This window comes from Phacochoerus africanus, chromosome 11 (assembly GCF_016906955.1).
Source record: "Phacochoerus africanus isolate WHEZ1 chromosome 11, ROS_Pafr_v1, whole genome shotgun sequence".
Classification (NCBI taxonomy): Eukaryota; Metazoa; Chordata; class Mammalia; order Artiodactyla; family Suidae; genus Phacochoerus; species Phacochoerus africanus.
The window spans coordinates 121,242,187-121,269,536 of record NC_062554.1 but is presented as its reverse complement, the minus strand read 5'-3'; the positions used below and the strand labels follow the sequence as shown (position 1 = coordinate 121,269,536).

The window sequence follows — 27,350 nt, the reverse complement described above, 5'->3', positions numbered from 1 at the left end:
TGCATTTCTGTATGCTAACAATGAAATATTAGAAAAGGAATATAATACAATACCTTTTAAAATTGCACCCCAAACAATTAGATACCTAGGAATAAGCCTGACCAAGGAGGTGAAAGACTTAGATGCTGAGAACTATAAAACATTAGTCAAGGAAATTAAAGAGGATTCAAGAAATGGAAAGATACTCCATCTCCTGGATTGGAAGAATTAGTATCATTAAAATGGCCTTAGTATCCCAAGTAATCTACAGATTCAAGGTGATCCCTATCAAATTACCCATGACATTCTTCACAGAACTAGAACAAACAATAAAAAATTTATATGGAACCACAAAAGACCCAGAATTACCAAAGCAATTCTGAGGAACAAAAACCAAGCAGGAGGCATAACTCTCCCAGACTTCAGACAATATAACAAAGCACCAGTCATCAAGACAGTGTGGGACTGGTACCAAAACAGACATACAGACCAATGGAACAGAATAGAGAGAGAGTCCAGAAATAAACCCAGACTTCCTACAGTCAATTAATCTTCCACCAAGGACGCAAGACTGTAAAATGGGAAAAAGACAGTCTCTTCAGCAAGTGGTGCTGGGAAAACTGGACAGCTACATGTAAATCAGTGAAGCTAGAACACACCCTCACACCATGCACAAAAATAAAGTCAAAATGGCTTAAAGACTTAAACATAAGATAAGACGCCATAAAACTCCTAGAAGAGAATGTAGGCAAAACATTCTCTGACATCAACCATGCAAATGTTTTCTTAGGTCAGTCTCCCAAAGCAATAGAAGTAACAACAAAAACAAACCAATGGGACCTAGTCAAACTGGCAAGCTTTTTGCATAACAAAGGAAACCATTTTAAGAAAGACAACCTATGGAATAGGAGAAAATAGTTTCAAACGATGTAGCCAACAATCACTTAATTTCCAAAATATACAAACTCCTACAATTCATCAGCAAAAAAACAAACAACCCATCTGAAAAATGGATGAAAGACCTGAATAGATGGTTCTCCAAAGAAGACATACAGATGGCCAACAGTCATGTGAAAAAATGCTCAACATCACTAATTATTAGAGAAATGCAGATCAAAACTACAATGAGGTACCACTTCATACCAATCAGAATGGCCATCATTAGTAAATAAGTCTACAGATAACAAATGCTGGAGAGGGTGTGGGGAAAAGGGAGCCCTCCTACACTCTTGGTGGGAAGGTAAAATGGTATAACTGCTATGGAAAACAGTATTGGGGTACCTCAGAAAACTAGTAAGTATAGACCTACCATATGATCCAGCAGTCCCACTCCTGAGCATATATCCTGACAAAACTTTGCTTGAAAAGGATACATGCACCCCTATGTTCACTGCAGCAATATTTACAATGGCCAAGACATGGAAACAACATAAATGACCATCGACAGATGAATGGAATGAGAAGAGGTGGTACATATACACAATGGAATACTACTCAGCCATAAAAAAGAACAAAATAATACCATTTGCAGCAACATGGATGGAACTAGAGTCTCTCATACTAAGTGAAGTAAGCCAGAAAGAAAAAGACAAATGCCATGGGCTATCTCTTATATCTAGAACCTAATCTATGGCACAAATGAACCTATCTACAGAAAAGAAACTCATGGACATGGAGAACAGACTTGTGGTTGCTGAGGGGGAGTGGGATGGACGGGGAGTCTGGGGTTATTAGATGCAAACTATAGCCTCTGGATTGGATAAGCAATGAGATCCTGCTGTATGGCACAGAGAACTGTATCTAATTACTTGTGACAGAACATGATGGAGGATAATATGAGGAAAAGCATGTGACAGATGATGATGGAGGATAATATGAGAAAAAGAATCTATATATATATAACTGGGTCGCCTTGCTGTACAGCAGAAATTGACAGAACATTGTAAATCAACTATAATATTTTTTACATAATAAATAATCAGATATATTAAAATATAATACTGCAGTCTACTTCAGATAACTTGGGTAAGAAGAAAATTAGGAAGAGGGAACATTTGCCATAGAATAACTTCTTATGATCAAAGTGGCACAGACAGTAAGAGTTGGCGAAGGCCTATGAGATCCCAAAGTATTTCACATTAAACTTGTAGATAGGAATTCTGGCTCTGTAGGTTTAATATCATATTATAAGATTGACTACCATTTCCCCTGCTGGATGGAAAGCTGGCCTTAGGTTAAAATGTCTCAAGTTTCCTGGTAACCCAGTCATGTTAAGGGTGTCGGTTATATTACTGAGCAGCATCACTCATGGTGAAAATGATGGGTAAGTTGTATCTGAAATGAAAGGAACTGCAGAGGAATGATAAATCCCTGACGGGGACACTGTACTGTGGACTGGCATGAGTTTCTCATAAGTGGCATATTTGTTCTGTGACCCTAGAAGCTGTTGTTACAAGATACAATGACTCCTATAAAGCGGCAGGGCCTCTCAGACAAGATAGACCCCACATCCACCAATACAGCTCTCCTCCTCACACCCGCGCTCTGTCTCCTAGAGAGAAGGTGGCACTGGATGTTTGGACCAGCTGTCCTGTGAATTCCTGCAAGGACTGCAGTCTGATGGCCTGATGGCAAGTTGTGAATGGTTTCTGTCTGAAATCCTTCTCAATAAACTGATGCCCAGTATGTTCAGTGGTATTTTTATGAGTCTGAATCATTAGATGAGCCTAAGACCACCACCTTGTGGGCCCAGCACATCCATTATCCATTCTTTACTTTCCGCTGCTCACTTACACGGTGCCTGCTTTACTGCAGTCCCTCTCTCTCCAGCAGGCTTAGGTAACATGTTGAAGTCACTGCAGTCATCTTAGCTTCAGTTCCCAAAGCACACCTCTTCTTGAGAACATCTGTATAGGTGTGACTCTGCTCAGTTGCCTTAGGGATGAGTAATGACAAAGTGCTGCCCTTAATTGTTTTCCTTTGTTATTTTCTGTCATGACCCCTTATTTTGCGGTGGATTAGCCAAGAGTCCAGAGACAGAGAGCAAGTCACAGAGTGACACCTTATGCAGAGCTGTGTTACTCGGCATCCTAGTCTCTAGAAAGTGATTTCCAACTCTGTGCAGTGAGAGCCCCTTCTGGTGGAGGGGCAAGGATGCCAAGTGTGCAAGGGCTCCAGGTTGCTCCCCTTCTCAGCCAAAGCAGTGCCACCCATATTTGCTTCAGTTACTTGTCACTCCAGGATTCCACTTGAACGAAAGCTTCCATAGTATAAAAAAACCAAAAAACCCATCTTGAAAATCACTGATGGAGAATATAACCCAAAACCAAGATAAAACACACACATCTCTGATAAAGCTTACTACAGAGCATGTTATGAGACTATCTCTCAGAGACTTGCTCATTTTAGACACAACTTGAGGACTTCACCTGTCTTTGATTTCCAGCCCTCCACAGCAGTAGCAGATATCAGGAGTCTAAGTGCACTGACAGTAATAAAATTTGCTTGATAGAAATCCTATGGCTGAAAAAAAGCTGTAAATAAATTGAACTCCATAAAAAGCGAAAGTAGCCTGGGGCCATTTATTGGAAGGCCGAAGAGCTTTATATACCTTGATGCGCCATGTGAAGGCATCATTCATGCTGTAGCATGTACAGTAAAGGATGTTTTTGTTCACTCACCTCTCCAGACATGTACTTGGTACAAGACATTGAGGGACAATCATCAGTTTATGATAACTCTGAATCATCAAGAAGAGGTTAAGTCATTTTCCGTGTTCTCCATGTAGAGCGATAAGGAGAAATAAGATACCTTGCAAAGTTTATAGGGGTGGTGTTTTTAATGTTTGCATGCTCAAAGAGTAATGTGCCGACTATTTTTAAAATCTACTGACAAGTTTTTTCACTCTAAGGTGCCACTTAAATGAGATGTTTGTACCTACTTTTATGTTTTTCAAGAAAGAAAGGAGAAAACCCCTAACTGAAGGCTTGACTCATGCATCAGAAAATACATTTGCAAACATCTAAATTATCAGATTCGTTTAATCATATTCTATTATAGAGTCACAGATCTCACAGATGAAGAGAGGCAATACAATCCAGGCTTAGAAATAATTTTAAAAATTCCCTAAAATTATACTACTAACTCATAATTTTTATCACTACGTCTAATTCCTCACAACCAATTTTCTTGAGTGCCTCCTTTATCGCATATTCACTTGAAATACTAAAATAGAATTTATATTTTCAATATACATTACTGGATAAGGACAAAATCTCTCATTAACCACATAGGAAAATCCATCCCCTCTATGCAGCTCGATTATTACTTTTCTAACAGTTCATGCTGCATACTCAAGCTTTAGAATTAACATTGGTAGAAATGGTAGATCAAATTTGAATTAGAGTCTCAATATCACTATGGTCACAAAAAAAGAAATCCAGTGACACTCAGGAGAATTTTCTGCTCAGAGAGAACATCCAGGAAGCATGTTATTTCTGTGACTAAGTGTGTGTGTAGAGAGATCAATCTTGACTTGGAAATGGAGCTCTTGATTCAATTTGATAAAATGCATTTAACAGTAGGAAAAAAATCAGGATTTGGCTACAGAAATTTATGCATAGAAAATGGTGATATTAACAGTGGCTTAGTTGATTTTTCACTTTTTTTTTTCTCTTTTTTCTTTTTTTTTGGCCATGCCCACGGCTTGGATCCCTGGGTCCTTATTAGATTATTGCCTCTGGCATTATACGCCAGACTGAAGGAAATGTATGGGGACTTTTTTTTTTTTTTCTTTAAGTTCAAAGAAAAAAGGGAAGTCAAGAGATTAAAGAATAAATCATTAAGGAAAGATTAAAGTAATATATTCCTTCCCTCATTTCATGAACATTTATTGGGCACACACTTTATGCAAGACACTGTGTTAGGCACTGGATGAAAGACAGTACTTGCATGCAACAAGCTGACAGTCTTAGTGGAAGAGACGTAAGTACACGTAGCATGTGCTGTGCTTCCGTGGTTGAAAAGGGGGACCCCCTTAGCCCCACCTAAGGAGTCAAAGAGGTTCCCCCGCAGCCCCACCTAAGGAGTCAAAGAGGTTTCCTGAAGAAGATGAACTGAGTCTTAAAGATTGAGGGGACTTCCTTTTCCTACAAGAATCCAGACTAAATAATCTAAAAATTCTCCCACCACATCAGAAATGCAACATAAAATCCCTTTAAATGCATAGCAGAGCTTAGAAAAAGGCAAGGTAACCCTCCAAGGGCCAGACACACACAGTTCTAAAAAGCCCAAAGCTTTAAAAGGAAAGTGGTAAGTTTAAACCAACACTCGGCTGCCCTGAGAGGATGTGCCTGCCAGTCGCAGTACCCATCAAGTAGAGAACTCTCAAAAAATGCAGCCGCTCTCAGGGTGAAGTAGGCTTACGAAGTCTGCCCACCAACACAGGGTTGACACAGAGAGCTTTTCTTGGCCTATGCTGCAAGCCCTGGAGTGGGAAGTGGGATGGGAAAAGGGTCTGCCCTTTTTAGATACACTACCTAAGTGTTCAAAAATGCCCAAGCTAAGAAATCAACGTGGGGATCTCAGACGGATAACGTCTCCATGGTGCTTGACAGAAACAAAAGCAAAATCATTCTGGAGGCACAGAGTCTCAATCCAGGGAACATAGCACAGAATTTTTCACAGATAAAACCCCACTAAAAATGAATTTACAGTCCAAGATTATAAAGCACACAGGAAGCAATCAGCAATCCGTAAATCTCAGGGAGCACAACAAACATGCCGAGTAGCACCACGCCCCCTCCTCTCCCCGAGCTCAAATAAAAGAAATAAAGGGACTGTAAGTTTACTTACAATGCTCAAATATGTCAAAGAGGAATTCTACAACACAGGAAAAGAGCAAGACGCTCTTGCCAGCGTCTCTTTCAAGGTTTCGAGCAGAGTGAAGAGCATTTACAGCTGCAGGAGTCCAGCTAGGGATTCTTTTTGGTACTGGGCAGTCACAAAAGGGAGAGGAAGGTGACCAAGGCTTCGGTCAGAAATTGCCTTTCGTTCTGCATTACTCAGGACTCTTGTTTGCAAGGGACAAAAAGGTCACATTTGTCTAGAGAGTATTTTGCTGTATGGGCTCACCTAACTAGGAAACGCAAGGATGCCAAGAACCAGACTCAGTCTCTCTCCACTGCTTTTTTTTCTTTGTGATGCTTCCTTCTCTCCTACCACAGGCCAGTTTTCTCCCCCAAGTGGAGAACAATGCCACGTGTAGTTTTTGGCTCACATCTTTTCCTTTGTATTTCTTTTTCTCACAAATTGTGCCAGAATATACATGCCATAAACTACATTAACCATTTTTAAGCGTACAGGTCAGTGGCATTGAGTGCATTCACACTGCTGTGCAGTCATCATCACTGTCCATCCCCAGAACCTCCCATCCTCCCAAACTGAAACCCTGCACCCCCTGAACACTGACTCCCATTCTTCACTCGCCACAGCCCCTGGCAGCCACTATTCTGTTTTCTGTCTCTGAATTTGATTACTCTGAAGTACTTTAAGTGGAGTAAGGCAGTATTTACCTTTTTGTGTCTGTCTTTACTCAGTACACCATTGTATTTTACCAGAGAGGAAAGGACCTTCTCTGCTCACACTCTCCTGTCCCATAGCTCCATTTTTTTTTTTTTTTTGGCTTTTTGCCTTTTCTAGGGCCACTCCCACAGCACATGGAGGTTCCCAGGCTAGGGATTTAATTGGAGCTGTAGCCACCGGCCTACGCCAAGGCCATAGAAACTCGGGATCCGAGCCACAGCTGTGACCTACACCTCAGCTAACCGCAGTGCTGGATCCTTAACCCACTGAGTGAGGCCAGGGATTGAACCTGCAACCTCATGGTTCCTAATTGGATTCATTAACCACTGCGCCACGATGAGAACTCCCCACAACTCCATCTTTTAAAATCCTGAGAGAGAATTCTAATTAGTTTGGTTTGAGTTACATACTTTTTGGGGGGGGGGGTTGCTTAGGGCCGCACCCACAGCATATGGAGGTTCCCAGGCTAGGGGTTGAATCGGAGCTGTAGCTGCGGGCCTACACCACAGCCACAGCAACACAGGATCCAAGCCACATCTTCAACCTACACCACAGCTCACAGCAATGCCAGATCCTTAACCCACTGAGCGAGGCCAGTGATCAAATCCAAGTCCTCATGGATGCTAGTCAGGTTCACTAACCACTGAGCCACAACGGAACTCCTGACATACTTTTCAGACCAGGAAGACAGGTGCTAGGATTAGCTCAGCTTGGGTTGCGTGGCTACCCCAGTACCTTCCCCAGTTCTCTCTATACCTTCTCAGAGTCCTTCCTTGTTCTGTCTAAACAGCATCCCACATCACTCTAGACACTTCATATGCTTTTTTTTTTTTTTCAGAGCACTTACCACTGCCTATTATAGAATAGATGTATCTGCTTATTATTTCCCCTAGCCCTAGAATATAAGATTGGTAACATTAGGAACCTTCTCTGTCTTGCTCACCTCTGTGTTCTCAGATGCTAGGATAGTAACTGGGCCATAACAGGAGCTCAATAAATATTTTTAATTAATTAATTGCATACTGGGCTAGAGATATATATTCAGTATTCATTGGTAAATGTGATTAAAAGAAATTAATTGTGCTTCGACCTCCCTATGAAGATGAGCAATTACAAATTGAATGAAATTGTACTATGAGTGTCTACAAACACAGTGATTAAATAGGAAAGTTATGCACAAACAGCAAGAGAACTACACTTTTTGAAGATGGGTAATTGTGGAAAATATAACCTTACATGATGGATGCACGAGTTAGAGACCTGAAATTGCAATAGATTAAACCCTTCCTGAAATTGCTTTCTGTTGCCGGGCATTTAAACTATAAATGTCAATGTATAAACCCATCAGGTGTATGTACACACACACACACACACACACACACTTTTACTGATTAACTTTGGAAACTGGCAAAGCAGATATGAGTCTAAAGCCATAATGGCCAGTGGCACTTCTTTCAAAATTGCTCTTGGCTGTAGCCGGGCAAGTCAAAATACGCTGGAGCCCAACTCGACACTGCTGTGCTGCCCCACATCATCATCTTCTGGACCCTGGGTACGACCGCTGCCTCAGAGCACTTCCCGTACCTGCCCCTAACCTCAAGGGCAGGACAAGACAAAGAGGAGCTGGGAGCAAGTAGGGGCTGTACTGAGAAATACACCAAGTAGGCAAAAGTGATCCCTTGTCTTCCTGATTTCTGGGTGCTGCTTTCTGTCTTTTCCTCGCCATAGAGTTTAGTCTATGATGCTTAATGGACATCCAGATGTAGCCACTTTTGTACTTTAGCTGAGTCTACCCTACTCACAAGGTTCTCCAAAACTGCTTTCTCTCTCTCTCCAAATCCAATGAGAACTCCCATTCCCTGGTAGGAAAAGTTTCATTAAACTATATTGCCTCCCTACTCCACCAGCTGTTAACCCTGAGAAGCTTCAATAGGTGTTAAAAAGCCCTTAACGTAGAGTTGCCAGTGTAGCTCAGCGGCAACGACCCTGACTAGTATCCCAATAGGACATGGGTTTGATCCCTAGTCCTGCTGAGTGGGTTAAGGATCCAGCATTGTTGTGGCTCCAATTCGACCCCAAGGCTGGGAACTTCCATGTGCCTGGGATGTGGCCTTAAAAAGACAAAAAAAAAAAAAAAAAAAGCCCTTAAGGAGTAACTTTTTTTTCTTGTTATCTGTCTGAACCAGAAAATAAGCCCTCTGTGGCAGCCTTTTGCTTTTCTTTCTAGGAGATTAAATAGAGACAGCTATACCCAAAACATTCTGGGGACTAACCCCCACATTCACCTTTTAGGAAGTGGGAAAGATAGATGTGGCATGTCCAGGAGTAGTTGATATAAATCATAATACCACCCTCTCTCAGTTATTCACTGCAACGGTTAAGCATTTATTTTTAATTACCAGGAGCTTAATAATGGCTGTGCACGTACTCTGTGCATATCAAATTAATTACTAAATTCTGCTTTCACCTGTAGTGAATCCTGATTATGTGTTGCTCATGTAATGTGATCACCTGCTCTCAACTTAAGAAATAGCATTGCTAAAATGTACTCATCTGTGCTATTAGTTTATATAGTTAGAATATCTTGGTTCTAAAAAAAAAAAATTTAACTAAACTGTTGGAGTTTGCTGAACATATGTGGGAACTTTTGACTATCTTAGCAACTTGTAGGACTTCATATGTCTTTGTTTGTTTGTCTTTTTGTCCTTGTAGGGCTGCACCCACGGCATATGGAGATTCCCAGGCTAGGGGTGGAATCGGAGCTGTTGCTGCTGGCCTACACCAGAGCCACAGCAACGCCAGATCCAAACTGCATCTGCGACCTACACTACCGCTCACAGCAACACTGGATCTTTAACCCACTGAGCGAGGCCAGGGGTCAAACCGCAACCTCATGGTTCCTAGTTGGATTGTTTCCACTGCACCATGACGGGAACTCCGGGACTTCGTATGCTTTAAAATCACATTTCTTTATATTTGATATGATTAGGAAACTTAATGTCCTAAGCCTGGAATTTGAGAATCTTTGAAAAGGGATTGACTTCTTAGATAGACTTTGGAATGTGTTTAGAAAAACAAACATTATAATACTAGCCAAGTGACATACAGAGTCAGTTTTTCTGCCATTAATTAAGTCATCAAACTGCCACATTTTAGGGGATTCTCTTTGGTTTATTATCTGCAGCTGCAGTCATCCCATCAGTCTGCCTGTAGCTGCTGGAGTGCACAAGTTACCATTTTGCATTCTCCTTTCTCCTAGGTAGAGAGCTTGGCAAAAGTTACAGTGAGACTCAAAGAACTGACTTCCTTTCCTGTATCCCATGCAACTTTGATCTATCAGATATATTGGCTATAGCTTAGGGGCTTTCGTACTTCCACAGTGTAACTTAGATTTCTAAATATATTCTTTGTTTCTTTTATAGGACAATGAAGGTCAAACAGCTCTACATTATGGTAAGATGTTTTTAAATTATTACTAATTATATTTGAGCTACAATAACGTTGAAAAAATAGATTAATAACCTCTAAAGTTGGAGATATGTTAAAATTCTTATGGATAGCGTATGTATCTTGTGGATATAATGCTCCTAGTTATTTGAGCATTTCTACCCCATCAGCAGAAATGGAGGTTCTTCCACCTCCCTTTTGAAAGTTCATTATTTCATTCTTATTGTCAGTGACAACTAAGATGCTAATCATTGTCGCTCAGGAGCTAGAGTCTCTAAGAGATTCATTCTTGCTGTAACTAAAGTGAAGAAAATTAGATTTGATTTTTTAACTTATTTCCCCTACTGATTAGCCTAAGTAAGTAATCTTCACTTCGGTCATCTGCAGGAGAGAGGACCACCTATGAAATGGAAATTTTATGGCTCTTAAAGAGCTACGGGGTAATTTCAGTGAGGTAAAAGATATTCAAGTATTTTGTAAACTCTCAAGTACTAGAAAGAGTATTCTTTTATTCTCTTTGGGTGTGAACAGGGTTGAATAAAAGATAAACCAGAATATAGTAATATAGTTAGTAAGAAAGACAATCAAATGGAAGAATGGACCCTAAAAAAGTAGAGGCTCACAAATGGGAAGAGCCAAATAGCCATTAAAATAAGAAAAAATGCTCACCCTCACCAGTAACTTCCAAGAACTATGACTAGTCTGAGATTATATACCACTTGCAAGCTAACAAGTTAGCCTGACACAGTCTTATGGACGCTGGCAAAAGACTCAAAACTCATGGATCAGAGAGAAGAGACTGTTATTCATGGCACAGCAACATCAGGAGCTGCACATCTGTGTCGTCTCCCCTTGAGTCCCGCAGGTAGGTCCTACACACATAGTGTGCCATAGCTTAAGAATCCTAAGCTTAGGGAATGCCAGTCTTTTTTTTTTTTTTTTTTCATTTCTCACCCACACCCATGGCATATGGAAGTTCCCAGGCCAGGGTTCAAATCCAAGCCACAGCTTTGACCTATGCCACAGCTGCAGCAATGCTGGATCCTTAACCCCCTGTGCCAGGCCAGTGATCAAACCTGTAGCTACCTCAGAGACAATGCCAGATCCTTAACCTGCTGTGCCACATTGGGAACTCTGAATTCCAGTCTTTCATAATGAATTACAAACAGACCTGCCCAACATTTGCCCTGGAGAACACATCTCTTTCGTATACTGGACAATAAACCAACCTGCCCTCTACTCTGCAAGGAAACACTACTCTGTTGTTGAAGGCTGTTCAGCCAAACGCAAAGACAGTCCGGAACAAAAGCTGTCATTCATCTGCTCACAAGGGGTGCAGAAACATTAGGGTCCCTTAAGAGAACCATTTCCCAGCAGCAATCAGGGAATGCAAATTAAAACATTCAGATAAACTTCACACTGGTCAGACGGGCAACATGTAAACATCTGCATATATTATCATTAGGATATGGAGGAACAAGATCTCTCATACATCGCTGGTGGGAGGCAACTCTTGCCATCACTTTGGAGATGAATTTGGCAAGATCTGGTAAAGCTGGAGGTACTCATACCCTACAACCCAGCAATTTCACTTCTAGCATATACCCTAGAATTTCTCCCCAATGTGTATATGATGAGACATGATTAAGAACATGTATTACAGAACTGTTTGTAAGAGCCTCGAACTTGTCTTATAAGCCTTTATGTTCCTCTATATGCCACGCTTAAAATGGTTAATTTAAATTACACATACACACACATGCCTAAGCATATATGTTTTATGTAACCAAATGCCTTTGAAAGGTGTACCACTAAAAATGTGCACATACAGGAGCTCCCATTGTGGCTCAGTGGTAACAAACCCGACTTGTATCCATGAGGATGCAGGTTCGGTTCCTGGCCTTGCTCAGTGGGTTAAGGATCCAGCATTGTCATGAGCTGCAGTCTAGGTTGCAGATGCTGCTCGGATCTGGCATTGCTGTGGCTGTGGCATAGGCTGGCACCTGCAGCTCCAATCTGACCCCTAGCCTGGGAACTTCCATGTGCCATGGGTGTGGCCCTAAACAGACCAAAAAAAAAGTGCATATAAAATATACAGGTATTTCTAATCTCCTTTCTATAAACAGCTTGCGAAGTAGTTATTGTGTTTTCTCCAATTTATAATCGAGGAACCCAACACTCAAAGAAATTAATTAACTTGGCTTAGAGCCAGAAATTTCAAACCCATACCTCAACATTTTCTAGGAAAGGAGAGAGAAATGAGTGCCTCCCATCCCTCCTTCCACGGTGCTCACAGCTCTCACTCCTCAAACCTGCTTATCGAATTCTCTCATAGGGCTCCTCTAACATCATCAAGAGCTGGCTGCTCTAAGCCCTAATTTTCAACCCAGGAAAAAACGTGACTCAGCTACCTGCATAGCTGTTTCAACCATGCATAGGTCAGACAACCACAGATAATCAGAAAGGAGAAAAAGGAAACTCTTCACAGTGGTTGTGAGGCCTTCCGCATCAAATTCAGGGCTACCCCTTCTTCCTGATGCCTAGTTTCAAGAAGCAAACTTTATTTTACTCCAAAATGTGTGCTGTAAGATCCAGAGTTCACTGCTCTGCTTGGGAAGACAAGCCCTGCCAAGGCATTCACATGGGGTGCTACATCAGGTAGCATTGCCATCCCCTCACTCCTTCTTTCATCCACTTCCCAGGCATTTTTTAAGTGCCTTCTCTGTGGCATGTTGTGTTTTCCTTTCATTTCTAGAAAGAAACAGCAAAACCAGACTAAATGTGCCCTTGAAAGTGTAGATGAGTCACGCTGTCATCCCTGGTTAACCATTGGTGGTGAAGGCCTTTGCCGATGTGGGAATGTCCATTTACATTTGGTATGTGTAAAATTCACTTCTAGGTAGCAACAGGGTTGGGATTTTTTTTTTTTTTTGAAGGTCTTTCTGACTGGCTTCAGTGTATATTTTCTTTTTATACTGATAAGGAATAATCTCCAAGATATATTGTAAAGTGAAAGGAGTAAGGTGCAAAAGAGTTGTATATATGGTGCTGCCATGAATATATCTCTATGCATATTCTAGTAAATGTCTGATATATCTCTGGAAGGATACACAAAAAGTCAGTGTTGGTTGCCTAAGGGAAGAGCAAGTATAGACCTAGAATACAAGCATAGGATAAAAGTTTTTTCCACAGTTCCCACTGTGGTGCAGGGGGTTAAGCATGCATCCAGTGTTGTGTCACAGGCCTAGAGAACAGACTTGTGGTTGCCAAGGGGATAGTGGAGGGAAACATTGGGAGTTGGAGATTAGCAGATACAAACTATTATATATAGAGTGGATAAACAACATTGGGTCCTAATGTATAGCATAGGGAACTATATCCAGTATCCTGTGATAAAACTGTAATGGAAAATATGAACAGATGATATATATGTGTATAACTGAGTCACTTTGCTCCTACACAGCAGAAATGAACACATTGTAAATCAACTATATGTCAATAAAATTTTTTAAAAAATAAATCATAGGTTCCATTAGTACTATAACTATGACAACTTATTTTTTTTTTAGGGCCACACCTGTGGCATATGGAAGTTCCCAGGGTAGGGGAAGCCAGGGATCGAACCTGCATCCTCATGGATATTAGTTGGGTTCTTAACCCACTGAGCCATGACAGGAACAAAATATGACAACTTTTGAATTATGTTTTATTCATTCAACAAATATTTAACAAGTGCCTACTATTCGCTGAGTAAAATATACCAACATCCTTTTTAAGATAAGGGATATCCCCAGATTTTGAATGTCCTCTTCACTTCCCACCCAGTAAACTGGGACCCGATAACCATAATGACAGTGCGTGAGTTAACACTGTATCTAATATGGAGAAACTGTGGACTTGGATGTGAATGCCAGCAAACCCTGGAAATGATGCTTCTTGAGCCACGGGTAATGGGGAGTTGCACCTGAGATTCTGCACTTAAACCAGGACCTTCAAAGGACTACATCCTCCATAGGGGAAAAAAAAATTAAATTGGATTAGAAAAAAATCGACTCACTAATGTAAAGAAGGAAAACAAGTTTTATCTGCCACAGACCAGAATCTGGTTGGGGGGGAGTCCCATCCCATGCAGGTTTGGGGTTTAAATTTATACTCTGGTTCAGAAATTCTCAAGTTGAAAAATTAACATAATACATGTTAACCTGTTTAATACATGTTAACATCTAGATTGGTTGCCCCTAAACGACCCCACCGAGGCAAATGCTAAACCTGAGAGAGACATCCTCAACCAATGCAGCACAGAATTCTTACACAAAGAAGCTCGGCTGACAATGAGCTCACAATCCAAAATGGCAAAATACACTTGAGTCAATGTCAGGAGACATAGTAAACCACAGGATTAGACTTTAATGAATGTGAGTAAAGCTACTGGATAGAAATTATCAGGAAAAAAATCTTTATAAAATCAAGGAGTTAAAAACAAGAACACTCAAAAAAAAAAAAAAAGCAGATTTGAAAGAGAAGCAAATAGAATGTCAATAAATGAAAAAAATCCAGAAATCTTACAATGAATAAAGTGCAAGATTGGCACAAATTTTAAAAAAAAAAGGTATGGTGAACTGAAAGGCCATTCTAAAAGGCAGCACAGAAAGATAAAGAAATAGAATTAAAAAAAAAAAAAACACTGAGTGTAAAATGAAGTCCAGCATTTTTAAATAGGAATTCCAGAAGAAGTGATGGAAGAATCACTATTTGAAGATATACTTACTGATAATTTCCATAATTGATTAAATATTAGAATCTTTAGGAGTTCCCATTGTGGCGCAGTGGTTAACAAATCCGACTAGGAACCATGAGGTTGCAGGTTCGATCCCTGGCCTTTCTCAGTGGGTTAAGGATCCAGCATTGCCATGAGCTCTGGTGTAGGTCACAGATGCGGCTAGGATTCCACATTGCTGTGGCCCTGGTGTAGGCTGGCGGCTACAGCTCCAATTAGACCCCTAGCCTGGGAACCTCCCTATGCTGCAGGAGCAGCTCAAGAAAAGGCAAAAAGATTAAAAAAAAAAAAAAAGAAATCTTCAGAATCAGGAATTATGAGATCTGGTCAGGATAAGGTATTCATCCAATGGAAGGCGATAGAGCAGTGAGAAAGAACTGTCACTACATGCAGCAACTTAGATGAATCTCACAAATATACTGAGTTCAAGATGCCAAACTAAAAAGAGTATGTATTATATGTTTCGGGTTATATAAATATCAAATATGGGAGCAACTCATCTGCAGCATTATCAGGAAGTATAATGGTCACCTTGGGGAACTGGACAGGTAGCATTTAGGAGGGGTAAATAGGGCGGGGGTGCTTCTGAGATTCTAACAATGATCTGATTCTTGATCTGTGTGCTGGTTACATGGACAAATTCATCTAAGAAAGTTTATGACTTTGTTACTTTTCAGTATGCATTTACTCTCTAATAAAATTTACACACACACAAACCCAAACCTTGACAGATGTAAGATGATGGTGTTACTGTTTTCATATCCGTATATATATTCATGTACTTGTATATAATCACACACACACATGTATATGCATATATGTACATAAATTTCCAACACATTCTGAGCTAGGCCTTGTTTTCGTACATTTGCAGATGAGAAGCTCGAGCCCAGAGAGGTGAAGTGACCTTGATGGGGTAACTCAGGTTGTAGGTGGCAGAGCTAAGACACTTGTGGAAGTCTTTTTTTTTTTTTTTTTTTTCTTTTTCTTTGTAGGGCCAGGCCTATGGCATATGGAGGTTCCCAGGCTACAGGTCGAAGTGGAGCTGCAGCTGCCAGCACACACCACATCCACAGCAATTAGGGATCTGAGCCGCCTCTGCAACCTACACCAGAGCTCACGGCAACACTGGATCTTTAACCCACTGAACATGTCCAGAGATTGAACCCGCATCCTCATGATTCCTAGTCGGGTTCGTAGCCTGCTGAGCCACAATGGAAGCTCCCTTGTCCAGGTCTTTTGATTCCATTTCCAGTCTTTTCATAACTTCATAAATAATTACAGCCTCGTCTCCTTTTAAAGCACACATTACTGGAGTTCCCATTGTGGTTCAGTGGTAATGAACCCGACTAGGATCCTTGAGGATACAGGGTTGATCCCTGGCCTTGCCCAGTGGGTCAAGGATCTGGCCTTGCCATGAGCTGTGGTGTAGATCACAGACACAGCTCAGATCCCGTGTGGCTGTGGCGTAGGCTGGCAGCTATAGCGCCGATTTGACCCCTGGCTTGGGAACTTCCATTTGTACATGTGCAGCCCTAAACACACACACACACAAAGAATCCAACTGCAAAGGTACAGATTTGATCCCCAGCCCAGCGTGTGGGTTAAAGTATCCAGCATTGCCACAGCTGCAGCACAGGTCATAGCTGTGGCTCAGATTCAGTCCCTGGCCCAGGAACTTCCATATGCCATGGGTGCGGCCATTAAAAAAAAAATTTTTTTTTTTATTTTAAAAAATTAGAAAAAGGAATAAAATTTTTATGCCCAAAACTTATCTAATAAAATGTTCTTTATTTCTCTCTAATTATTTACTGTAGAAAGAACAGATACCATAATATGTTATAACAAGATAATTAAACATTTAATATCACTAATGTTAGAGGTTTGGGCATTATAAATATATAAAACAGTCTGACAACTCAGGAATGTTTTGTGAAATTAATATTTTAAGCTTCATAATCACCTATAGGCATGATTAATTTTTAATTTAGATTTTCTTGCTAGGTCACTAGACTTTTGCCAGACAGAGTTTGGCATGTAATGATAATAAGTAGCATTTATGAACCACCTATTATATGCCAGGAAATGTGCTGGGCATATTTTATCCATTTAGTTACTTATTATTATTTAATCTTTTTACTTAAGAGGCACTCAGTAGCTATTTGTTGATTTTATTTTCTTTTAGAACCCTTAACCTATTCTTGGAACTGTCATAAAACTATAAGTATAGTTAAATCCAGTGATTGCAGACAATGTTAGGGATGTCTTGGGCGCTTAGCTATTATTTTTTATGAATTACAGTTTGGCTTGACAGCTGTCCTTGTGTTGACAGCTCTTCTGATTATAGCAGTTGTCAAACTCCATCCTTAAGCAGGTTGTAAATCCTGGCTTCTTCCGATTAAAACTGGGTCAGAGCCAATGGCAGGTTAACCAGAGGCCAGTCTTCTACTACTGTATGTCCTTCCTAGTTCATTCTAAATGCGCTTTGCATAGCAGCATACGAAAACCTTTATTTGTCTCCATTTTACTTTGGTGTTTTTCAATCTTCAGATGTTGGTCCTCCTGTTATTTTGTGATTAAATAGGGTCCTTGCTCAAGAGTATATTAGTATAAGTGTGGTCTTCCTTGTAAATGGCCTTAGCCTTCCCCTCCTCCCCCTCCGCTGGGAATACTAAAATCATTGCATCTGTGTCTCCCAGGGGAAATCAAGGTTTTTCCTTGCACGTGCAGTCATGTGATTTCAGAGTGGGCAGGCTTTGTATCCTCATGAGCCCTCAGTCTTCCACGTAAAGCACCATCTGTTCTGTTCCTTGCACGCTGTTACAGGGCAGTGGGAGGAGGCATTAGAGTGAAAATAAATAAAATAAAAAAAGGAAGAAATTCATCATCAAAACCCTGAGGATTAATGGAGTCAGAAGGCTCACGGCTCTGAATGAAAATTCATCTTCACCTGTGCCAGTGTCAGGGCTGCCTCTATGGCACTTGACAAATAGAGGTTCCCAGGGTACCATAAATTCAGCAACTGTTCTAATCCCTGTAGACTTGCTCAAGCTTCTCCAAGATAGGCTTATGACTGTTTTTGTATTTCGCAGCACATTGTGGGCACCAATATCCCCTCATTAATTTGGTAAAATGTTAGCACCCTTTCCTTCTCATCCCACTCTCATCTTCTTTGTCTTTGTCCATTTTGAGGGAGTGGGCAGCTCGCACATTTCTGAAAGACGACTCTGCCTTGTGAAGTGAGCGTCACTGAACATGCCAAAGGCAGAGAAATCAATTAACTAATGAATTTTGAGCCAATACCAAGTTCCCAATGCTGTGTTAGATAAAGAGGAGAATACAGAAAAGCATAGAATCAAGTAGCTCACCGTCTAATTGGGAGCACAAAGCATGTATTTTCAAAAGCTGTTTGCTGGGCACCTATGGGTGATAGTAGGCTTTGTGCTAAATATAAACATAAGTGATGCCTATTAACAGCCACCCTCCAAGAGGCACACCAGGTGTCCTCCTCATACCAGGGTGAGAGTCACCTGTGTGCTTTCCCCTTGTCTTTTCATCAGTCTTTCTCTTCTTGTCCCTTTTTTTCCCCTCTCTACCACGGTTTCCTAATTGCGTATGCTTTCGTATCAGTCTGATCTTTGCATAAACCCCAGGCCCTTTTTATAATTAAAACCCCTTTCCTTATGGGTGCCATATCCCTTACCCTGAATTTCTGCTTTGCAACCCCAAAATTCCAAATTTAAATCTCACTTTGTAGTTACACTTGAGCTAAAATTTCATTTATGACATTTTGTTTGATTAGAGCTTGTTACACAGCCCAGTTAAGCCTTTTCTCAGCTGGTTGGCTGCAGTCCTCTAGATGTGAAACTTAAAAAATTTTCAGCTCCATTCCTGGGTTCGTGCCTATAGATTATTTCATTTCTCACGGCTGGAAAGGTCACATCATCATACAGATGATATGAAATTAATGCCCCTTTGTCTGAGATTGCCAGCTTAGTGTCTTCAGCCATACCCACAAGTCTACTTAGCCTTGATCTTCAGGCTGATTTCAAATCTAATCCAACATTTGAAACTGCTAAGTGTGATTTCACAGACCATAGTAGTTATAATCCTGGGTTATAGATTTATACACCAGGAAATTTATTCCTGATACTGCTTTAAAAAGTTCCAATTTGAAAACCTAACCAAGTGTTTCTTCTAATAAGTTGAGAGACTAATAGCTGCAGCAAAAAGGTTAAATGATTATTCCTCAAAATATAAATGTCATGTAGCTGGTTCTTATGTAGGATAAATATCCTCTTTCACAGCTACCTGACACCAGATAATCTGTCTTTAACTTTGTTATATTTTGAAAGAGACTGTCTTCCTTTGGAATCTAACTTGGTGTATAGTGATTCATGGTAAAAAAAATATTTCAAAAATGTTAAATAAAAATGTTCATTATATCACTTTGGAAGATAATTTTAAACTCTTGAAAGGATGTTATACTCCTAAACACTTTCTGTTGGATGTTGAGCCTTGGTAATGCTATCATGTCTCTGCCTTCCTCCTGGTCTGAGGCATACCCCAGAATGTGATCTCAGCCCATTAATGACTGTCCCAGGATTAGAATAGGCAGATTTGGAGTTCCCGTCATGGCGCAGTGGTTAACGAATCCGACTAGGAACACATGAGGTTGCAGGTTCGATCCCTGGCCTCGCTCAGTGGGTTAAGGATCTGGCGTTGCCGTGAGCTGTAGTGTAGGTCACAGACGCGGCTCGGATCCCGCGTCACTGTGGCTCTGGCGTAGGCCAGTGGCTACAGCTCCGATTAGACCCCTAGCCTGGGAACCTCCATATGCCGCGGGAGCGGCCCAAGAAATGGCAAAAAGACAAAAAAAAAAAATAGAATAGGCAAATTTGCCTTTCGTACCTTTTTTTCCTACTCCCTTTTCATTTATTCACCAAATATTAATTTAATATTTATAATCCTAGTGGCCTTCTAAGAAATCCCTCTAAGGGCAGAGAGATAGGGTTCCCAAATGTTCTGATTTTAGTTCAGAAAAATTTCTGCTTTCCACCTCTGAGTCTTTGCTGTTATGGATTAGAGTTTGGTGCCTTCGTCTGTCGGGATGGGTAATATAAAGAATCACCAAAGCTGTCACAAATTTATAACTTATCACAATCTAGTTTTGGCTGTTGGCTCTGTGCCCACTTCAGAGCATATAGGCAGAGAGCCCTGAGCTGAAACGGTGGTTCCAGGGGAGAGAAGACAGTCAAGGGAGCCAGAGAAACTATGTTTACCTGAGTACCCACAGAGTGCAGAAGAAGTGGCACTACTAAATCATCTAAAACAAAACTCCCAGAGTTCTGCTTCCACTTAAGACAGAGAAAACTACATCAGAACATTGCTCCTACTCTAACAAGAAAATGCTAGATGATCTACAAAATCATAACTTTTCTCAGATCCATCAGATAGCAGATGTTGCATGTCAGCAAAGTAAACCAGAAGTGCCTACAATACACACCAACTGTTTCCCCTTTGGTGGAGCACCTCAGGAAGAGGCAGGCACCATAAAAGCAGCTAAGAAGACAAGAGCTAAAGGTTAAAAATTGTAAAGTGAGCTAGTATGACATTTTAGAATACCTAGGAGCTTCAGACCCAAGAAGACTTCTTTCTCATATACTCTTTGATTAACTGGATGCTGTAAGAGAAACTGAGAACAGAGAGCACCCTCCTCAGTGACACATAGGCATGAAACTCTGCCACTTCCCTAGACCCTTATTTCATACAAAGAAAAATCCTTAAGGCACTGGGGAGACAGCAGAAAACGTTTCTATTCTCTCCTGCTATCCCCGGGCCCAGGCAGATATCCACTGCATTTGGAGGAGTAAAATCAATGCCTGTCTGCTGGGAGGGAGGGACAGGGAACCCCTGGACTCAGGACCCTGCTCAGACACAAACAGGGATTTCTCACCTCTGGAGGCAAGACAGGAAGTTCCCATTCAAGATATGTTTTCCCTCACACAAGGCAGAATCTTGCTGACACTTTAGGGGGCAGGGAGGTTGCAGGAACACTGATAAATTGCTACCCCTGAGGGCCTGCTAAGACTGAGGCTAGGCCCCAAAAAACAAAGAACTCTTTCCCACTCTCCCCATGAACATCACTCCGAGTTACAAGCAGCAACAAGATGGGGAGGAGAAAGCATACAGAGAAACACCATCTGTGGCAGACATGAAGAGACTGCTGAAAACTGAGGGTGGGGTGAGAATACGGCAAAGACCCTCTGGCACCTAGGCTGCACACTATGCATAAGGTAACAGCAGCCCACACCTGGAGGAATTTAAGGTGTATGATGACCTGAAGTTATCCATAGCAACAACAAAACCAAACCCAGTTCAACCACTGACTAGATTGACTCAACAGCCATACTCTCATACATGACAGAAGCAGCAGCATGCCCATTTCCGGGTGTAGACAACTATTACTTACTTCAGCTTCCAATGTCTTCCTACACACAACGTTCTGCATTCAGTCAAAAATTATGAGGCACAAAACAAATAAAAAAACAACTCCTTGTCAAGCAATAAATGACTGATAGACCAAGTAGGTAAAAATTCATGAAGGACATGAAAGATTTGAACCACACTATCAACCAGCTTGACCTAATTGACATCTATAAAATACTGTACCTAATATACAGAATATACATAGTTTCAAGTACACAGGAGACATTTAACAAGATAGTCAATATTCTAGGTCCTAAAACAAACCTTAATATAAAAGAAATCATACAAAATTTGCTCTGTGACCACAAAATTAAATTAGAAATCAATAACAGATACATATCTGGAAAATCCTTAATTGTAAGAAACTTAAACACACTTCTAAGTAACTCATAAGTCAAAGAAGAAATTCCAAGAGAAGTTAAGAAAGTATTATGAATTGAAATTAAAACACCCTATCAAAAGTTGTGGATGCAGCTACATCAGTTATTAGAGGTAAAATGAATGCTTTTATTAGAAAAGGAACATCTCAAATCAATGGTCATCTCAAATCAAGATTTCACTGTAGAATTTTCTTTTGAAAAAGAAAAGCAAATTAAGCTCAAAATAAGCGTAGGAATAAAAGATCAGAGCAGAAATCATTGAAATAGAAAATTGAAAATCAATGAAACCACTGAAAACCTTTGAAAAGGTCAATAAAATGGGTAGACCTCTAGCCAGACCCATTTAGAAGAGGAGGAGAACCAAGTTACCAATTTCAGAAATGTAAAGGAGTCGTCAACACAGACCTACAGATAATATGAAGCAAGTGAGGGAACACTGGAACATTATGAACAAGTTTTCACCAGTAAATTAGGTAACTTAGAGTAAATGGACATGTTTTCCTTAAGACACAAATGACCAACATTCTCTTGAAATGGAGAACCTAGCTAGCCCTACATCTATCAAAGAAATTCATTTTGTCACTACGAACTTTCCCGTAACAAAATATCCAGGCCCTGATTGCTTCACTGTGAATTCTACTAAATATTTAAGGAAGAAATAATACCAGTTCTACACACGAACTCTTCCAGAAGATAAAAGGGAACTCTGCCCAATTCATTCTATGAGGCCAACATTATCCTAATACCAGAAAAAGACCTAGAGGAAAAGAAAACTACAGGCTAATATAATAAGTCTCACAAATATAGATGTAAAAATCTTGAATAAAATGCTAGCAAGTTGAACACAGCAGTGTACAAAAAAGGATAATAAATTATAACCAAATGCGTTTATCCCAGGAATGCAAGGTTGGATCAGCAATTGAAAATCATTTGTATGTAGAAAAGCCCTTGAGAACTTCCACCTTCTTCATGATTTGAAGGGGAAAAAACCAGCAAAACAGGAATAGAAGGGAACTAATTCAACCTGAAGAAAGTAATAGCTAATGTCACCCTTAATGGTGAAATACTGAATGCTTCCCTTCTGACTGGGAACAAAGCAAAGACGTCCCCTCTCTCTTTGATTTAGTATTGCACTGGAAGTTCTAGCTGGTGCATTAAGGCAAAGGAAACAAACGGCATATAGGTTAAAAAAAGAAGAAATAAATCATCTTTTATTCACAGATAACATGATCACCTATGTAGAAAACCCCAAAGGATCTTTAAAAAAAAAAAAAAACTATTAGAATTGCCGAGTTCAGCAAGTTCACAGGATACAAAATCAGTATTCAAAAATCAGCCATATTCTAGGAGTTCCCATTGTGGAACGGCAGAAACAATCTATTATCCATGACGATGCGGGTTTGATCCCTGGCCTTGCTCAGTGGGTCAGGGATCCTGTGTTACTGTGAGCTGTGGTGTCACAGAAACAGCTCGGATCCCACATTGCTGTGGCTGTGGTGCAGGCCAGCATCTGTAGCTCCGATTCAATCCCTAGCCTGGGTATCCTGTATTCCTACACACTAGTAACAGACAGTTGGAAACGGAAGATTGAAAACACAAAGTCATTTTACGCATATCAGTTGTTTTTCTTTATATTTGCAGTGAATCAAATGGAAATTGAAAATTCAAAATATCACTAATGGAGTTCCCATTGTGGCTCAGCAGGTTACGACCCTGACTAGTCTGAGGATGTGCGTTCAATCCCTGGTCTTGCTCAGTGGGTTAAGGATGCAGCATTGCTGTGAGATTTTGTTTAAGTCCCATATGCAGCTCGCATCCTGAGTTGCTGTGGTGTAAGCCAGCAGCTGCAGCTCTGATTCTCCCCCTAGCCTGGGAATGTCCATATGCTGTGGGTACAACCCTAAAAAGAAAAAAATTAAAATATTGTTAATAGTGGCCTCAAGAAAAACATGAAACTCCTAGAGATAAATTAAAAATAAGTGCACAGTTTACGTGCTTAGGAAATCACATAGGATTTCCGTGTCAGGAACCAGAGGCAGAGACCAAAATATATGTTTTATTTTTTTCATACTCACATCATTAACATCCCCCACCAGAGTGGTACACTTGTTACAGTCAGTGAACCTACATCAGCATGCCATAATCTTATCATCATCACCCAAGTTCTAAAGTTTCTTTATGGTTCACTCCTGGCATTGTACATTCTATGGACAAATATAAAATGACGATCTATCATTATAGCATCATACAAGGTATTTTTACTGCCTGAAAAAATCTTAGTGCTTTGCCTATTTATCCTATCTCCAACACTCAACCCCTGACAACCACCAATTTTTTACTGACTCCATCATTTTGCCTTTTTCCAGAGTATCATATGGTTAGAATCATATAGTACGTACCCTTTCCATATTGGCTTTCTTAATGATACGCATTTAAGTTTCCTCCCTGTGTTTTGATGGCTTGGTAGTTCCTTTCTTTCTAGCACTGAATAATATTCCATTATCTGGATGTGCCACAGTTGGTTTATCCACTCACCTACCGGAAGAACATCTTGGTTGCTTCCAAGTTCTGGCCATTAGGAGTAAAGTTGCTGTAAACATTCATATGTGGGTTTTGTGTGAACAGAGTTTTCAGCTTCTTTCAATAAATACTGATGAGCATATTGCTGGCTTGTATGATAAGAGTATGCTTAGTTTTACAAGAAACTGCCACTGTCCTCCAAATGGCTGTACCGTTTTGCATTCCCATCAGTAGTGAGTTCTTGGTGCTCCACCTCTTCTCTAGCATCAGTGTAGCCAGTGTTCCAGGGACTAGCCATTCCAGTAGGTGTGCAGAAATATCTCATTGTTCTCTTAATTTGCATTTCCCTAGTGGCATGAAGTGGATCACCGTTTCATATGCTTATTTGCCATCTGTGTGTCTTCTTTGATGAGGTGTTCATTAAGGTCTTCGGCCCATTTTTTTTTAAGTTGTTTGCTTTCTTATTATTAAGTTTTAGGAGGTTCTCCTTTTTTATTTATTTATTTTTTTGCTTTTTAGGGCTGCACTCACAGCATATGGAAGTTCCCAGGCTGAGGATCGATAGCAGTCGAACTGAAGCTACAGCTGCCACCCAGAGCCACGCAGGATCCAAGCTGTGTCTGCAACCCACAACACCGCTTAGGGCAACACCAGATCCTTAACCCACTGAGCAGGGCCAGGGATCAGACCCACATCCTCATGGATACTGGTTGGGTTCTTAACCCACTGAGCCAAGATGGATAATGGTTATTTATCCGATGTGTTATTTGCAGATATTTTCTACCTATCTGCAGCTTGTCTTCTCATTCTCTTAATATCATCTTTCACAGAGCACACATTTTTAATTTTAGTAAAGTCCAGCTTACCTATGATTTCTTTCATGGATTGCACCATTGGGGTTGTGTCTGAAAATTCATCACATACTCAAGGTCATCTAGCTTTTTTTCCTATGTTATCTTCCAGGATTTTTATAATTTTGCATATTACATTTAGGTGTCTGTTTTTTCTCTTTTTGGTCTTTTTAGGGCCGCACTTGCGGCATATGGAAATTCCCAGGCTAGGGGTCAAATTGGGGCTAGAGCTGCCGGCCTACGCCACAACCATAGCAACACCAGATCCAAGCTGTGTCTGAGACCTACACCATAGCTCACCGCAACGCTGGATCCTTAACCCACTGAGCAAGGCCAGGGATCAAACCCACAACCTCATGGTTCCTATTCGGATTCATTAACCACTGAGCCCCAACGGGAACTCCCATTTTAAGTTAATTTTTGTGATGGATGTAAGGTCTGTGTCTAGATTTGTGTGTGTGCATTTAGATGTCCAGTAGTTCCAGAACAGTTTGTTAAAAAGACTCATCTTTACTCCATTGTTTTGCCTTTGTTTTTTTGTCAAAGATCATCATTTTTTTTGGGGGGGGGGGTAGTTGTGTTTTTGTTTTGTTTTGTTTTTCAGCCCTCAGGGCACTTTCTCGAAACAATCCACAGTACAGTATTTGGAAGAGACAGCATTGACCAGGTGAATCCAATGAGGCTGAGGAATTAAGGTCTCAGTACCCTTTACTGCCCTCCTGGGGAGAAGTCTTCCTTGATATTTATAGCCAGTGTTTATGTTAGTCTCTTGCTAGGCTCTCCATTCTGTTCCATTGATCCAGTTTTCTATTCTTTTACCAATACTACTGTCTTAATTACTATAGCTTTATCATCAGTCTTGAAGTCAACTAGTGTCTGTCCTCCATTGTGTTGGCTCTTCTGGATCTTTTGCTTCTCCATATCAATGTGCAGTTTGTTGATATCCACAGCCTGCCTTGCTGGGGTTTTGGTTGGGAAGGACTGACATCTTAATAGCACTGAATCTTCCTATGCATGAACACAGAGTCTGTCTCCATTTATTTAGTTTGATTTTTTTGTTTTCCCCTGTCTTTTTGCCTTTTCTAGGGCTGCTCCCGCGACATGTGGAGGTTCCCAGGCTAGGCATCAAATCAGAGCTGTAGCCGCCAGCCTACGCCAGAGCCACAGCAACATGGGATCCGAGCTGAGTCTGCAACCTACACCATAGCTCACGGCAACACGGGATCCTTAACCCACTGAGCAAGGCCAGGGATCGAACCTGCAGCCTCAGATTTGTTAACCACTTTGCCACGACGGGAACTCCTATTTTGATTTTTTTAATCAGAGTTTTATGGTTTTCCTCATATAGATCCTGTACATAAAAACTATCAAGTATTTTACTTCGATGATGCTGATGTAAATGGTATTAAGTTTTTAATGCCAAATTCCACTTGTCCATTGCTGGTGCATATGAAAGTAATTGACTTTTGTATATTAATGTTATTACCTGCAACCTTCCTATAATTGCTTATTTGTTCCAGGAGTTTTTTTGTCGATTATTTTGGATTTTCTACATTTATAGACGGTCATGTCATCTGCCAACAAAGACAGTTTTATTTCCTCCTCCCTAATCCACTTATCTTTTGTTTCCTTTTCTTGTCTTAACTGCATTACATGGAACTTCCACAGCACAGTGTTCAGAAAGAGTAGTGAGAGGGGATATCTTTTCCTTAAAACCAGTATTAGTGGGAAAGCTTTGAGTTTCTCACCATTACGTACGATTGTAGCTATAGATTTTTTCATAGATGTTCTTTCTCAAGTTCAAGAACTTGCCGAGGATTGACGTCAGCAACATAGTGGAGTGAAAAGCTACCTCTTTCAATCTGCAACCAGTGAAACATCTGTAATTCAACAAAGGTGCCTCTGCCCAACACACGAGGACGCCAGAAAATTCCACACGTCTGTACATCTTAAAGGTCAGTGGATTGGAACACATATAAGAGGCAGAACTGAGGACACAGCAGAAGTGATGCCTGCACTCCTAGACCTCCCACCATGTAGCTGGGCCCACAGCCCCAAAGAACCCAGCAGCAGCAGCAGAAGCCGTGCACATGATTACAGCTACAGTGCCACCTGCAACCACGGGTAACTGAGCAACAGCAGTAGTGGGGCCTGGGACTCCATCCCTACAGTCACTGATGTGCCCACAACTCTGGGCATCTGCCCCTCCCCACCAATTCTTCAGCAACAGAGCCCACTGACCTTACAACACTGGACACAGAAGAGATGCCCGCAACATCCTTGCTCCCTGCCTCTTCCCTTCCTGTCCCCCTGCAGTGGCAGAAC

At 40.8% G+C, this 27,350-nt stretch overlaps 1 protein-coding gene across 1 annotated transcript in view; it reads left to right on the top strand.

Annotated features, from left to right (window-relative positions):
- The window catches only part of ACBD6 (acyl-CoA binding domain containing 6), a 199,878-nt gene that overhangs the window by 160,328 nt on the left and 12,200 nt on the right, over positions 1–27,350 (top strand). Inside the window, exon 7 of the mRNA XM_047752107.1 lies at positions 9,984–10,014. Within this exon, the coding sequence (XP_047608063.1) occupies positions 9,984–10,014 (31 nt within the window). The remainder of the gene's footprint in view (positions 1–9,983; positions 10,015–27,350) is intronic.